Source organism: Pantherophis guttatus, chromosome 10 (assembly GCF_059756535.1).
Source record: "Pantherophis guttatus breed Tessera chromosome 10, ASM5975653v1, whole genome shotgun sequence".
NCBI lineage: Eukaryota > Metazoa > Chordata > Lepidosauria > Squamata > Colubridae > Pantherophis > Pantherophis guttatus.
Window position 1 is genome coordinate 24812288 of NC_142072.1, and position 17038 is coordinate 24829325.

The 17038-nt window shown below is 42.8% G+C and overlaps 1 protein-coding gene across 8 annotated transcripts in view; it reads right to left on the reverse strand.

The window, feature by feature from the left end:
• COL16A1 (collagen type XVI alpha 1 chain) overlaps positions 1–17038 on the reverse strand; it is a 292947-nt gene that overhangs the window by 149655 nt on the left and 126254 nt on the right. For all 8 annotated transcript variants that reach the window (XM_087876808.1, XM_087876807.1, XM_087876811.1 and 5 more), the window contains exon 10: positions 15330–15365. In XM_087876808.1, the coding sequence (XP_087732934.1) occupies positions 15330–15365 (36 nt within the window). The remainder of the gene's footprint in view (positions 1–15329; positions 15366–17038) is intronic.

The window sequence follows — 17038 nt, forward strand, 5'->3', positions numbered from 1 at the left end:
TTTTTAATCCCAGAGCTATATTTGCACTCAACAATGAACTAAGGGGCCACCATCAGTGAGCCATTGGACAGCATTACTTGGTCTGTTGGGTGGATGTTTGGGTGGTTTAGGGGTGGGGAATTTGTGGTGGATAGGAGTGTGTTTGGGGATTGTTATGTGTGTGGGACCTGGTCTTTGGGTGTTAAGTGAATTTTGTTGTATGGGTATACTGTGGATACCCGTACAATGACAATAAAGTTATTTATTTATTTATTTATTTAAACCATCAGCAAGACAGAGGAGAAGTTTAGACCTGAAAGTGATCTGGTGCTTTTGAGGCTGAAAAGGCACCCGTGGAAAATTGGCTGCTGAGAAGATGAACGCAGAAGGCCCTGCCAAATGTTACTGAGGGCTCTTTTGGGGTCTAATTGTGTGGAAGGCATAGTCAGTAAGTCCCAGAGAGCAGTAACTGCATTAAGTGTCACTCAGCATGGAACTGGATGGGAGTCCCACCAACGCGTCTGGCAGTTAGGATCAGATGTAGCTTAATTTGCACGAGCATGAACGTTCTGGATATAATCATAAAATTACTGCTCTGCACACGTCTAGCATGTATTCTTATAGTAGAGTCAAATGTGGTTTTTTTTCAAAGGACAATTGGACTTCCTTGGTTTCTTTGATAACATTTCACTTCTCATCCAAGCAGCTTCTTCAGTGGCTTTTTGGACAACCATGGCCTGGATGATTGAGAATCCTCATAGACTATAGTGGAGAACTCAAGATAGTTCTTGAGTTATGACTATAATGGATGCACCATTATATGACTATAATATGCACCAAGACAAATTCCTTGTGTGTCCAATCACACTTGGCCAATAAAAATTCTATTCTATTCTATTCTATTCTATTCTATTCTATTCTATTCTATTCTATTCTATTCTATTCTATTCTATTCTTATATTATATTATATTATATTATATTATATTATATTATATTATATTATATTATATTATTCTATTATTATTCTATTCAAAATTCAAATTTTGTCTCACTTAGCAACAAAAAAATTTGGACTCAATTGTTGTCGTAAGTCAAGGACTACCTGTAAAGCCCAGTTCCAGTAATTCATGTGGTTTCTGTTTTCAGACCTGGTCAACCTCAAAGGGTTGATAATTCATCGTTTCCACTAAGAAATCACAGCCCACCTATCCATACTGACAAAAGGTTGGCTCAAATATTTTGCAGAGCTATAGTAGCATACCTCGGCCTCTCTTTGCCCACCCCCACCCCTCAAAAAAAGAAAGAAAGAATAAATTAACTAACCTTTGACTGCCCAAAGAAAACCAGGTCCTGAGGCAGCTACTTTTGCAAATGCTGCTTGCTGGCTGCACTGAGTCAGCTAGAAATCTCAGGAAAAGGTTTGCTTTAACTCTTGAAATGGTCCTTTTCCTTGATTTAAAGAATGCCCGTCAGACTCACAACGGAAGTGCAATTTTGTGGGATTGAACCAAAATGGTTCTCTTTTCCGACCACAACTGCCAGCCAGATGTTTGCAGGAGAACCTCTGTGGGAAAGGTACAATTTTTTTCCCTCTGCGGCGTGGAAGAAAAAGAAGCCATTCATGTCTATGTTGAATGCCTCAGTAACATCTGGATTGGAGCTTTGTACCTCTCTGGTCATGGCTGATCCCCAAAGAGCCAAGCAGTGTTGGTCCTGAACAGAGGTGGGTTTCAGCAGGTTCTGACCAGTTGGAGAACCGGTAGTAAAAATTCTGACTGGCCCCACCCCCATCTATTCTCTGCCTCCCAAGTCCCAGCTGATCGGGAGGAAATGGGGATTTTGCAGTAACCTTCCCCTGGAGTGGGGAGGGAACGGAGATTTTACAGTATCCTTCCCCTGCCATGCCCACCAAGCCACACCCACAGAACCGGTAGTAAAAAATTTTGAAACCCACCACTGGTCCTGAACCACCTCTGGATGGAGAGGCAGTGAAGTTCCAGGAATTTGCAAGCTTACTGTATGCAAAAATCAGAAAATGTCTACAGTGGAAGATTGGATGATAAAATTAACTGAATTTGCAGAAATGGCGAAGGTGGCCAGTTTGATCAGAGCAAAAACAATACTTTTTTTTTCTTTTAAGACAGGAAGCCTTATCTGGACTTTTTTTGCTGAAAGAAGAGAAGAACAAACAGATGATTTGGCGATTGGGGGATTAAAAATGAGATGAAAAAGCAGCAGGAAAGTTTCAAGATGATAAGTCCTCGATAGGAAGAAGGGTGGCAGGCACAATTGTGTACTTCGTTTGTTTTTCAGATTCTTTCTTGTATTGCTATTTCTTATTTTCTATCTTTATTATTGTTTGTTCTCTCTCCCTCCCTCCCTCCCTCCCTCTTTCTCTCTCTCTGTTCCAGGAATGTAAATTACTTAAAAAGTTTTTTAAAAGCTGGAGGAAAATGAAAATGTATTTTTGCTAAGAGAACCATAGAAATGTGTTTATAAAGGAGCCAGTAAATTGTATCTTTACCTACGTGGAGTTAACTGTGAAAATCCTTAGAAAACTACAATTGGTCCTAAACATAACAAGAAAGTTGATGGGCTTGTAACATCTATTGGTGAGAATGTACAATATATATCCAGTAAGGTTGCCCTGTTCCTCTCTATGCTACCAAGAACACTTAAATCTTTGGGGATACAACAGTGGTGGGTTGCCCCCGATTTGCACCAGGTCTATAGAACCGGTAGTAAAACCGGCGGGAGGCTCCACCCACCAACCCCAACATCATCAAAACACTTCTGTGCATGCGCAGAAGAGCACACGTGCATGAGCGAAGCAAGTGCACACATGCGGCCCCGCTGCGAACTGATAGTAAAGGTAAGTAGAACCCACCCCTAGGATACAAGTATCACAAGGTCACATTCCTTTAGTGCCCATTTGAAGCTACAACAGCATTGAAAAAAGTGACTTACAACCAGTCCTCACACTTAAAATCGTTGCAGCATCTGCAGTCAAATAATCAAAATTCAAGCACTTGGAACCTGGTATATACAGTATTTACAACGGTTGCAACAACCCGTGGATGTGCACTCACCATTTGCGATTTTCCAGGCTGTCTTCTGACAAGCAAAATCAATGGGAGAAGCCAGATTCACTTCATGATTGCATGAGTCACTTAACAACTGCAATGATCGTGCAATCACAAGAGTGGCAAAAAGGTTATAAAATTGGGTGCCACTCACTTAGCAACAGAAATCCTGCTCTCACTTATGGAATTGAGTTGAAATTTACCTGTATGTTGGCAGATCTAATAAGATCAGCAGTTCTTTGCAAAGAAGGGGTGTAATGGAACAATTTGCCATGGCCAACTCCCTGTGGCCATCTTGCCATGGTGAATTGGCCATGGTTGTGGCAACCTGGCCACTGCAATTGTCCTAGACCCACAATAGGGCATTGCGGGAGACTTTCACAGGATGTGCCATGCACCGTACATACAAACATACTTTCAGAGGTCTTGCAAAAAGGTGCTTATCTTGTCAGATCCCCATCTGGTTTTTTTTGCTGGGTTTTATAGAGATGGCGGTGAGGCCCACCTAAGGGTCTTAGCCAGGGGTGAAAAGTAAAATTTGTTACTACAGTTCTGTGGGTGTGGCTTGGTGGTGGTGGTGGGTAATGTGACTGGGTGGGCATCGCCAATTTTTTTTTTTTAACTTTTCAAAGCATTTTTTCTAATGCTTTGAAAAGCCTCTGCCGATCAGGCAACTCAGCTGGGATCATCAGAGACTTTTCAAAGCATTTTTTTTTTACCACCTCTTTGGCCAAGAGGTTGCAGAAAAAAATGCTTTGAAAAGCCTCTGATGATCCCAGCTGAGCCACGCGATCATCAGAGGCTTTTTTTTTTACTTTTAAAAGCATTTTTTCTTCGGAAGAAGTTGTAGAAAAAATGCTTTGAAAAGTTAAAAAAAAAAAACCCTCTGATGATCCTGCAGCTCTGCTGGGCATTGGGGGGGGGGCACGCAGGGATTTTTGCTACCGGTTCTCCAAACCACCCACTGCCATCGCTACCGGATCAGGCGATCCGGTCTGAACCGGGAGCATTTCACCCCTGGTCTTAGCTGCAAATAGATTAGGGTCTACAATGCCTTCAGAACTGCCTCTTCCCTTTTAGAATAGAATAGAATAGAATAGAATAGAATAGAATAGAATAGAATAGAATAGAATAGAATAGAATAGAATAGAATAGAATAGAATAGAATAGAATAGAATACTTTATTGGCCAAGTGTGATTGGACACACAAGGAATTTGTCTTTGGTGCATATGCTCTCAGTGTACATAAAAGAAAAGATATGTTCATCATAAGGTACAACACTTAACTATTAATTTTTAGCTCAAACCTTAATTTCTAATGGGTAAGCCCTACTCTACGTCCTATTATGGCAGAGTTGGTTTCATTGGAATAAGAGCAAGGGCTTTCATCAAAGGCTGCCTCTAAATCAATGGGACTCCCTGTCCCTGGCAGCCAGTTTAACTGCCTTTTCTCTTTGGCCTTTCACCGATGGATCACAATATGTCAGGCACCGACTTCATGAATAATAAAACATGTTATTGAATGCATCGTCTGCTGCTTCTGCCTGCTTTAATGAAATGCATTTTTACTAATATGCAATGATATGTGGAAATGATCTTGGGAGATTGGTGGAGGGCGGGGGGAAGATGCTGCTTAGGCAATGGTCAGATAAGAGAGGGCAAAGCTCACAGCTACATAATGGGTGGAGATTGATGTCAGCCTTCCCAGGTAAACTAGACATGAAACACAACCAGATGAGTTAATTCTACTTTACTGTAAGACCACGTTAACAGAATCTTGCAAGTCTTAAAATACAAACCTCCTACCATCATCTTTACAGTCTAAGAACTTGGAAGGGGGTATTTCTCCTGAATTTCTTTCTCCACCCATTATGCAGCTGCAGGCTATGCCTTCTCTTATCTGGCTATTCAGATAAGATATCAAATATCCCCAGGCAGCATCTCTTCACCCTCCCATCTCCCAAGATCATTCCAACATACCATTAGATTTACTATCTAATCACTACAATTATCATTACTATCTTTAATAAACCCAAACCTCTTCTGAGTTCACCAAATGTCTCTTCTGACATCAATAATTTCCTGCTGACTTTATGGATGCAACTGGGCGAGAAGGAGATTATCACTATCACTGTCAATATTTTTCTGACTTTCCACATCTTTGTAAATAAGATCTGATCCTGCTTAGTTTCCAAGTGCAGGCAAAGATGAACAACTCTTATTTCTGATCCTTCTGTCTCTTAAAAATCCTTTTTTAAAGGATGGTACTGGTTTGAATTGTTCTTCATCAGTTGGAGGAGGGTATGGACCATGATGATGAGAATTATCTAGTGGTTAAGGTGCTGGTCTAGAAATGAGGTGACTGTGAGTTCTAGTCCTGCTTTAGGAATGAAAACTGGATGGCTGGCTTGGGTCAATCACCAGGAAACAAAGAATTCTAGTCCTGCTTTGGATGGAGGGAGATAATTATAATAAAAATCAAACGAATCAATAAATCAATAAATGATCTTATCCATTCAATCATGCCCAATTCTCAGCAATTCTATGGACCAACTCTCACCACATTTTCTGATCTTGTGTGGCTTATTTCAGTTGTTTTACTTTCTGGCTGGTGTCGGCTTTGATGGTGTGTTTTGGCAGCCTCGTTTCCTTTCACCATGGACCATGCTGAGCATAACTGCTTTTTCCAGTGTGTATGTTTGCATGACATGACCGAAACAAGTAAGGTGGAATTTTGTGATTTTGCCTTCGGGCAATAGGTCTGGTTTTATATCCTCCAGCACTTGTTTGTGTGTCAACTTTGCTGCCCAAGGAATGCACAGGCGCCTTCTTCATCATCACAGCTTGAGTGAGTCGATTTTCCTCCTGTCTAGCTATTTCATGGTCCAACTTTTGCAACCATAATTAGCTATGGGAAACGCGAACCAATCTACATTAAGTTGCCAGGTTGATCATGAGCCTGGGTTACTTTTTTGCTATAAATGAAAGAGATCAATATAGGATAAAGCCACAGAGCGTATTCCAAGGCACCTGGTGCTGTGGTGGAAATGGTTCCTCTCCTTCCATGTTCTCTCCTTTCATAAGCAGAGGAGCAATTTTAGGGCTGGTGTGTTGTGACCTAGGCCCAAGTAGTTATTACCAGGCACAATTTTTTAACTTTTGGGCCAAAATTTATATATATTTTTAAATGTTTTAATATTTGTATTCTATGTTTTTTATCTTGGCTGTACACCGCCCTGAGTCCTCAGGGAGAAGGGCGGTATATAAATTGGAAATTAAATTAAATTAAAATTAAATCAGTCCTAAACAAACATATTTTATTAGACCAGCTGAGAATTACTTTATTCTCAGCTTAGTCCAAATTAAGTCCAAAACAAATTCTTCATAAACAGTCCTTCGGCCTTCTCACCAATCTTTGTCTTCTTTGACACCCTGCCAAAGGCTTTTCTTGGCAAAAATTCAGAAGCAAGAGATGCTGACAAGAAACAAATGTAGCAATGTTGCTTTCCTACAAAGATCCCAAGAGCCATTGCTGCTCTTTTAAGCCTTCTGGGAGGGGCCAATAATCTCCTGGCCTTACTTCCGAGTCGTCCCTTTTGCTTTAGCTGCTCTTGCCTTCTGGCAGCTCTTCGCATGCGTGCACTAGGAACAGGCTCCTCCTGTTCCTCTGCCTCTCTGCTATCTGCCTCTGGAGGTTCCGCAGTCTGCGCATCGCTCCCAGATGGCCCTGGCTCCATCTCTGCCTCCAATGCAGAGCCCTCATCCGGGCCTTTCCCAGACTCCAGGACTGGCCCCTTGTCCTCCCCAGCCTCCTCACTGTCCGACTCTGCTGCCAGCTCCACAGGCTGTTGGCAGACCACAACACGGTGTCTCTGGCACAGCAGCAGAAAGTACCTCAACCGATAGCCTCCATCTCTTCCAGACATTCTCACATGTAGAAAACCTTTTTTTCCCATCATGGGGTGGGGGTGGGGGGTTGATTTATGGAGCCGTTCCTCCTCTTGCTGCTTCCTAGCTTTTTGGCTGCCTGCGCAGCAGCAACCAAACTCAAAACCATCATCAAAAACATTCAAATCAACTTTCTCATTTTTGCTCTGTTAATAAGAAATTGGCATGCGATACAAAAGGAGAGAAGACTTGGGGCAGAAGATCTGACTTCAATGTAGCAGAGAGACACAGTTCAGAAGGCTCATGCAGTTGGCCAGGGGTAGCCTGTTAATGGCTTATTAAAGTCCCCATTTGCTTGGGGCTGCAAAACTGTTCAGTAGGTAGAAATGCGGCTTTGCGGTTGTTTGTTTAGCAAATAGAGAAACTGCCTTTTGCCAATGCCTCTAGGTGGCTTCCAAGATTATAAAATATTGGATAAGACCAGGATAACCAACTAGGAGATGATATTATTGTGGCTGGTGACACAGTCAGCCAGATGTTTAGATTGGGCATGGCTTTTTTTAACCACCTATCAAATCCCTCACAAGGACCAGATGTTGTAACTTGATGGTGTTAAAGGTAATGTAAGCTGTGCCAAGCTTTATTACTGTTGTTATTGTTGTTATCCAAATTTTTTGTCTCTTCTATCTTCTTTTGTTGGCCATCAGCAGCTATTGGAAAATATTGACTAGATTTCTAGCTAATATCTAAAATATTGCCTAGAAATCTTTTGGGCTTATCTCACAACCAGCACACAAAACGTCTTGTGTATATTTTACACCTGATTTCAGCCTGCAATCTGAACCTCTAATTTAGAAAAAACATGAGAGGAATAAAATTCACAGATTCTTCTATACTTTTAATAGAAGATAAGATTTTGAATCAGGTAAATGGCCTGGGTCCAAACATTTCCTTCTCAACTCTTGGAAAAAAAGATTTCTAACTTGAGAAAATCCATAGCTCTGCTACAGAGCCCTCACTAGCAGGCAGAAAACTCCAGATTTAACCCCTGATGTCTCCTATCTAAAAGCCTCTTTCTTATCGGAATGCAGAGAGCGCCAAAATTAGTCTCTGGCTAATGCTGAACTAAAGGGACGCATATTCTGAGTCAGACAATATATATATATCTATATGTTGGAAGTGATGAGATTACAACTTTTCCCTACGAGTTTAAGTTGAAGGTCCATGTCACCATGCCTACCAAGATAATCCCAAGTCTTTGAGAAAGCCATGAAGGCACCACTTTGTCACTGGGACTCCCCCTCCACAAATGCCTGTGCAACCACTAGGCAGCCACCAAACGTGGAAGGAAAGTGCGCAATGCAAAGATGAGTCCTCCTGCAACCTCCCTTGCACTTTCTCCTGTCATTCTTCAGTGGTTGCCGTCGGAATGCTTGCTGACATCTGGAAGCCACCCGAGTTTTCTTCAGTCATCCAGATGTTCTGATGGATGCAAGCCAGAGAAGAACAGAAGAGATGGTGAGGGTGGGAGGATGTGGTCAGTGATTTGTGGAAAGCACATGTCCTCAAACATATGAATGTGAGAAATTGCTAGAAATCAAGTCAACTTTCAGGGAGGAAGAAGATAGAAATCTAGGTTCCGGGAAAGAGATGCGTGGCTAGGATGCAGGCACAATTTAATCAATGGATGAATCAATGATCCATTGAGGGCTACGGTTCTGCAGCTGCTGTTAATTCTTTTGAGTCAGCAGCGTCAAGCTGCCAAAAGAGAAAAAAGATCTAAAGACATTGCTGGGTCTTGTGACACCCTGTCTGTGGATGGAGAAATCCGGTGATTTCACCATTACTCCCAGTAGGTAATGTGATTGCTCAACCTCATTTCTCGTTCAGTTGTAGTCACTTCTTGCTACAAGTGAGAATCCTGACTAGGGGAGGGAGACTGTTTAAAGAAGGGCTGCAGTGTTTTTAATTTGTCTAAGCTGCCCAGCACTAAAGTTCTTGAGCAAACTATAAGGTTACTAAAACATTAGAGTAAACAAACAACCACCTCCAAAATATGCAATAGTTGATAGACCAGGGAAGATAAATTTATCTAGCCTAGCACAAAATTAGGCCCTTAAAATTAAACTGGATGCAAAGCTGCCGAAAGCTTAAGCGAATACTAAACGGACATCAATTCTCTTTGATGAGGGCTGCCCAGAGTTACTTTATAGGGCAGATGAGCAACATAAAAATTTAACAAATAAATAAAATAACATTGTATTAGCAACAGCAATAGCACTTAGACTTATATACTGCTTTACAGTGCTTTACAGCCCTCTCTAAGCAGTTTACAGAGTCAGCGTATTGCCCCCCAACACTCTGGGTCCTCATTTTACCCACCTCGGAAGGACGGAAGGCTCAATCAACCTTGAGCCTGGTGAGATTTGAACTGCCAAATTGCAGTCAGCCGGCAGTCAGCAGAAGTAGCCTGCAGTACTGCACTCTAATCACTGCGCCACCCCAGCTCATAATCAGTTCCACCATCATCTAAATCCCTCGGTACAAAGAAGGATATGTAGGAGATCATCAGGCAGAGCCTGAGGGAGCAGTCAAGTATGTCATCAGTCTCTAATCTCTTCTCACTTACAAGAGATCTAAGCCCAGCCCACCTTGAATTCTGTTGGCTCTTATCTACCACCAATTCACCTTGACTGTTAGTAATTCAGATTTTTGTAGAGAGCATTATCATGCAATAAATCGATAGTCATTTGAACTACCTTGCTTCTGATTTATTGTGCCTGACAGGGCAACTGATATCAGTTATGGCATTATTGTGAGGGGGATGGGTGATAAATAAATAAAATTACTGTGCAAATGACAACAGTTATGCATGTAATTTGTAATTACACAGATAAAGTGAATTGAGAGAGGGCCTTTCAATGGATTGAATCCCTATGCCCACTTTGGAAAGGGTCCTTCATCCCTGCAGATGGAAAATCTGGAGGAAGAACCACTAATGTTGAACAAAGACTTCGGGCAGATACATGAGAAAAAAGTCCCAGTGCTCTAAAATCTCACAAATCTTACACCAAGAGCTTACACTAGGCCGGAAACATACTGTCAACCCACACAGCCACGTTTTCTCCATGCCATCTCTGAAAAGGAAGGACGTACCTCACAAAACTATTGTAAAAAAACAGGGTGAAGGAAAAGTTTGATGACTGAGACTGATAAATTCTCATGAGAAATGATTGATGTTTGAGCATCATCGTTGGATAATACCTATTTACAGTGAAAATTCAATTCATCAGGATTATGTGAAGTATATGCAAGAATATTGGAAGCACTTGCTGATGGTTTGATTAAAGCTTTATATATTATCTTTAAGGAATTCTGGGGAAGGTGAGAGATGATGGAGGATGGTGTACAATGCCCCTATCTCTCAAAAGAGAAATGAAAGAACCAGAGAGTGTGGCACTCCTTTCAGGACCTCACTTGAATTTGATGAGGAAGCAGGAATGAGAAGATAGCCAGGATGCAACTTTTGAGCCTACTACCGGTATGTATCTATTTGTCATGCCACTTATCTATGATCAAAGGGTACATTGTTAAATGCTTTGCTGAAATCAAGAAAATGTCAGGGTTCCAAGGAACACCCCCAACAAAATAAAGCTCTGAAGCCTGAGGTGCCTCAAAGTTCTATTCTTCTGCCCCAGCTCCGGATTTCCGAGGATATTGACACACACCAACGGTCCTTATCAAATTTATTAAGTAGCAAGAATAAACAAGACTGGCAAAGGTTGGCAACCAGCCCAGAAAACAAGATATGATAAACCAAAATACTCTGATAATAAATACGAGTTGTTTCCAGCAAGAACGCACTACCTGTGTGCGACTTAAATAGGCTAAAGGAGTGGCCAATTATCCTCAAGCCCTACTCTCGAGTAGACCTCCTCCTCCTAGGTAGCCACTCCTGCCTTTTGGCAGCCCTGCGTGCTCGAGCATTGAGGAGGGGCTCCTCCACTTCGCTCTCTCCACTTAAAGGAGCCTCTGGAGGTTCTGAAGGCCCTGTCTGAGTCTCTGTCTCTGGCACCACATCCTCTTCAGCCTCCTCGCTGTCCAATGTGAGCGCCAGCTGTGCTGGCTGCCGGCGCAACCCCACACCAGCCTCATCGTCGTCGAGATCAGCCACGATCCACACAGGCCGCTGGCGGGCCACAACATCTATTTTATTAGAGATGTCATGTTGGCACATCTGGGAAAATCCCAATCTGAAAGCTTCCAGGTTTTCTCCACCCAGCTAACAGTTCACAGCCCTGCCCCACACCCACAAGTTCATCACATTGTCCAATCAACTCTTCACACTCCACTGGATACAATCTTCTGGCAGTCTCCATCAGATGCAGGCAAAAGTCCTTGAAGACGGAATGTTGTTATGACTAACTTTTTACCGCTCCAACAACAACCCCCTCCCAACTTCTCCAGCTAAAATATGTTAAGAAACAAAAAAGAAAATTGTCTTCCAAAACTGACAGAAATATTATGTCTAAAGCATTCCTACATTTTACTAAGGAAGTTATCAGATCAAAACATAAGATAAGCACACATTTTTCTACGCCGATTTCTGATGATTGGCATTGTTTTCCATTTGCTTATAAAGCTTTATGATTCACTGTACAATCTTCCTAGGTATCCAACTCAAACTGGGGGATTTATGGACATCCCTGCTTATACATTCTTAAGCAGGGATGTCCAAGCATCAGTGTCCGTTGGGGGATAAGGAGGGCAAATGACAACTTGAGCATCTTGAGGTCACCCATCATGCAGGGGACAAGAAGGATCAGGGAACTAGAAAATAAACTCTGGGAAGAGAGATCTCTTTTAAACATGAGAGGAGAAGATCATGGAAGGATATAACAGAACCCTTAAAAGCCATGAGGAGTGATAGTACGGCTCTATACGGCTCTACCCTTGGATTTCTGCATCCAGTTCTGATCATCGTGATACAGAAAAGATGCTGATGCCCTAGAAAGAGTGCAGAGAAGAGCAACAAAGATGATAAGGGGCCTGGAAGCTAAATCGTATGATGAATAGATAAGGCAGAGGTCTTCAAACTTCAAAAGGCTATGCTGGCTGGAGAATTCTGGGAGTTGAAGTCCACAAGTCTTAAAGCTGCCAAGTTTGAAGACCTCTGAGCTAAGGGAACTGGGCACATCTAGCCTAAGAGGGGAGACCTGATAAAGGTCTTCCAATACTTGAAGGGCTGTCACAGGGAAGCGGGAGTTGACTTATTCTCCAATGCACCTAAGGGCAGAACAAGAAGCAATGGGTGGGAAGTTCATCAGAGAGACATCCAATCTGCAAAGAAGGAAGAATTTCCTGGACAATAAGAACAATTAATCAATGGAACAGCCTGTCTCCTGGAATTGCGGGTGCTCCATTGCTAGAGACTTTCAAGAAAGGATTGGACAACCATTTGTTTGGGATGGTATAAGGCAGGGGTCCTCAAACTTTTTAAACAGGGGGCCAATTCACGGTCCCTCAGACTGTTGGGGGGCCGGACCGGCTGGGTGGTTGTGACTTGGATGTGACTGGGTGGGCATGGCCAATTTAGCAGTCCATTAAACAATACACATAAATTAAACTTTAATTTTTATGCTCCTGGTGGTGGAAAGGTGGTTAGTGAAGGGATGTGGCTATCTTGGGGTGTGTGTGAGGGACTTCTGTTTCTCCCTCTTTCTCTCTCTCTCTGTGTCTGTCTGTCTGTCTGTCTGTCTCTCTCTCTCTCTCTCTCTCTCTTGGCTGGGGAGGCCAAAAATGGGCCAGTTTTTGGCATCACAAGGCTTCCGCGTATCCCATTTTTGGCCTCCTCAGCCTCCAGAAGGCAGGTGGGAGCCAGCGGGTAGGTGGGGTGATGTGGGTAGGCAGTGGTGGGATTCAAATAATTTAACAACCGGTTCTCTGCCCTAATAATTTCTTCCAACAACCAGTTCACCAAACTGCTCAGAAAGTTAACAACTGATTCTCCCAAAGTGGTGCAAACTGGCTGAATCCCACCACTGTGGGTAGGGCAACCTCATGGTCCCATGCGGGTCAAATTAATGGCTTCAGTGGGCCATATCTGGCCCACGGGCCATAGTTTGAGGACCCCTGGTATAAGGTCTCCTGCCTTAGGCAGAGGATTGGACTAGAAGTCCTTCAAAGTCCTTTGATTCTATGAAACTCTGGCAAAAATAATCATCGAGGTTATTCTATGTCAGAATGCAGGACATGGAGTAATTATGTCGTGAAGGTTTTGATTCAGCAATAGGCAAAAAACTTTCTAATAGTAAAAACAATTTGGAACTCAGCACCAAGGGAAGTATTGAACTCTTTCACAAAATGTATTTAAGCTAAGGCTGGGCAGCCATCTGTCGGAAAACCTTTAATTTGGATTTCTGTGTGGAGCAGTAGGTTTTGCTGGATGGCATAAATGACCCCCTTTGACTCCGTGAATATGTGAATGACTGGCTAATGTCCCTTAATGGTCAGTGAACATCTGTTCTGGAATTGCATTGCACTAGTAATTGGTCATTTTCCCCTCCCACTGCCAAAAAAACCCAAGTTATTTTAAAGCTTAGGTTTGCTTTCCATGCTTTCCAGGGATGGGTTCTAATTTTTTTTACTACTGGTTCTGTGGGCGTGGCTTATTCTGTGGGCGTGGCTTGATGGTCATGTGACAATTATTTAGGATTTAGCAGAGGTACTGGTCTACCAGGCTTTTAAGTGCTTGCAGAGATGTACCGGTCTACTCATTTGTTTTTGGAGGCACCGGTCTACCACCACACTGCCTTTTAACACTGATCAGCTGTAGGGTGGCCCTTTGAAGCCCCGTGGCAAGAGTTTAAAAAGTTTTTTTTCCTTCTAGTCGATCAGCTGGGACTCGGGAGGCAGTGAATAGATTGGGGGCAAGGCCAAATAAAAGGTAAGAATAACGCGGGGTGGGGGGGGGGCGGGAGGGCCCAGCTCCTGAACAAAGAGAACCGGTTCGGTGACGTCAGGGGGAACTGGGCCGAACCAGGAGGAACCCACCACTGATGCTTTCTCTATAGCAAGGGTCTCCAACCTTGGCAACTTTAAGACTTGTGGACTTGAAGTCCACAAGTCTTAAAGTTGCCAAGGTTGGAGACCCCTGCTCTATAGAGTTGCAATTCTTCTTTTGGTCCTGTGTCTTGCTTTAAGCTCCACCTTGAAGCATACTCATTAAGCAGGAGAAGACTTTCTTGAAGGACTACAAGCAATGACAGGACCTTGGAACAGCTGCTAAGAAGATGGGCTGAAAGACAGTGGCCATTAACCGGTATCTTGCTTTTTGGAGAGGAGGAGCACTAACATTTTATGCTGCAAGCCATACCATGGGTAAAATGGAAATCCAAGAATATCCTTTTCATTACCAAGCCATCTTCTGCAGGCCCAGTGGTCCAAAAATAATATTTGGAGCAGCCCAAAGTTGTTCACTCTTACAGTAGACTTGCCAGGAAGAAAAAAATTGTCAACATTAAAGGTTTCTGACTCAGAAACCTTTTCTGTCTTCATTCCAAGCACATGAAGATTAGCTATGGTTATTCAATAATGAAGGAAAAGCACTATATATATATATGTCCCAAGATGCTTGACTCTCCCCTATCTTCATTATTATTGTTTACTCTTATAGTCTCATTTCTGGCATTGTAATCCACATCTGCCCCCAAATTCTGTAGGCCATGACAATTCAATTAACAGCTATTCAAAATATTCTGAAGGCCACAGTCACAAAACCAGGATTGCTTCTACCTACCATTTGTCTGAATTAGCCTCAGATGGTGTAGAGTCTCCTGACTGAACAGGGGGTTTGACTAGAAGACCTCCAAGATCCCTTCCAACTTTGTTATTCTGTTATCTATCAGTTTCCTCACCTATCTTCTTGTCTTGTCCCATCAAGAATTTCCACTAAGTGAGTCTTCAGGATCACAGCTTCTCTACTCTCTACAACAGTGTTTCTAAACTTTAAAATGGGTGGACTTCAGCTCCCAGAATTCCTCAGCCAGCTTGCTGACTGGGGAATTCTGAGAGTTGAAGTCCACTCATCTTCAAATTGCCAAGATTGAGAAACACTGCTTTAAGGTCCCAATTTTCAGAATTCCTAGCTAGCATGGACAACGACCATGCTAACTGAGAATGCTGGAGCTTGATAGGTTATAAGTTGAGTATAGTTTATAAGGGAAGGACCACTGGGAGTTAAAAAGCCAAACATTGCTTATTGAAATTAAAGTTCAGTTGAGTGCCTGTTCAAGCTAACATTCAAGGGACAGATCACTTCCCTTCATTGAAAGTACGTTGGAATCTCAGAGTGACAGGAACATCAGCCTCTTACTTACATTTGCATATGATGACCCCTTCTCACATGGAGGACACTGTAAAAAAGAAAAGAAAAGCAGCAGTCATGAAACAGGAAACGAACCAGATGGAGTTACTGCAACGTTCAAAGATTATATAGGTAATCCTCAACTTACAATCATTTGTTTAATGACTATTCAGTTACAACAGAACTGAAGAAAGAGACTTATGACTATTTTTTTCACTTGCAGCATCTCCATGGTCACATAATCAAAATTTGCACGCATAGCAACTGGCTGATATTTATGATGGTTGCTGTGTCTCAGGGTCATATGAACACTTTTTGTGATCTTCTGACAAGCAAAGTGGAATGGGAAAACCAGATTCACTTTGTTGTTGATGGTTGCGAAGTCGTGTCCAACCCATCACGATCCCATGGATAACGTTCCTCCAGGCCTTCCTGTCCTCTACCATCCTCTGGAGTCCATTTAAACTCACACTGACTGCTTCAGTGATTCCATCCAGCCACCTCGTTCTCTGCCGTCCCCTTCTTCTTTTGCCCTCAATCTTTCCCTCAATTGCCCTCAATTGTAAATATTCACTTTACAACTGTTTTACTAAGGTAAAAAGTGCAGTATGTTGTGACCTAGGCTTCCTGGGTCAATAAAACACACGAGTAGTCCCAAAAACCTCTTTTATTGCAACAGCTGTGAATTACTTTCTTTCACAGCGGAGTCCCAATTAGTTGCAAAAAGTCCTTCGGGAGAAGTCTTTTGGGATAATCACCCACCTTTATCTCCCTTGACACGCTGCCAAAGACCTACTTTGCAAAGCCACATGGAGTCCAGAATCAAACAGAAATGCTGACTGGGAACAGAATTAACAACGTTGCTTTCCTGCAAAGGGCCCATGTGCCTTTGCTCCTCTTTTAAGCCTTATGGGAGGGGCAAATCATCTCCAGGCTTTACTCCCCAGTCATCCCTTTTGTTTTAACTGTTCTTGCCTTCTAGCAGCTCTGCTCATGTGCGCACTAGGAATAGGCTCCTCCTGTTCCTCTGCCTCTCTGCTGTCCAACTCTGGAGGCTCCGGAGTCCGCGTATAACTCCTAGATGGCCCTGGCCCCATCTCTGCCTCGGACGCAGAGCCCTCATCCGAGCCTTCCCCAGACTCCAGGACTGGCTTAAGTTCCTCCCCAGTCTCCTCACTGTCCGACCCCGCTGCCAGCTCCGCAGGCTGCTGGCAGACCACAACAGTGTGATTCAGTTAACTACTATGGCAAGAAAGGTTGTAAAATGGGACAAAACTCACTTAACAGGTATCTTACTTGCAACAAAAATTTTGGGGTCAATTGTGATTGTCAGTCAAGGACGACCTGTATTGACTCCGAAGAAAAATTAAGCGGGCTACTTGGCCTGCATATCCTCAAGGTTTTGAGTGATCTTTGGTGGTTACTCAAAACTTTTGCCTACTTGAGGATACATCTATGGAGTTTCTCAGTCATCCAGGTCATGGTTGACCCATAGGTTCTTTTTCAAATGGCAACTGGACTTTGTTTTTCCTTGAAGTTGTTTCACTTCTCATCTAAGAAGATTCTTTAGTTCTGACTGAATGATGGAAGATGGAAGGATTTATATTCCTTGCTAATCTGGTTATTAGCACTCTTTATGAGAGTTGCTGAGGCCACTTGGAGGTTTATCTGTGTCCTTGGGATCACCTTAATAGTGCAAATGGGTGTGGAACCTTCTTGGAA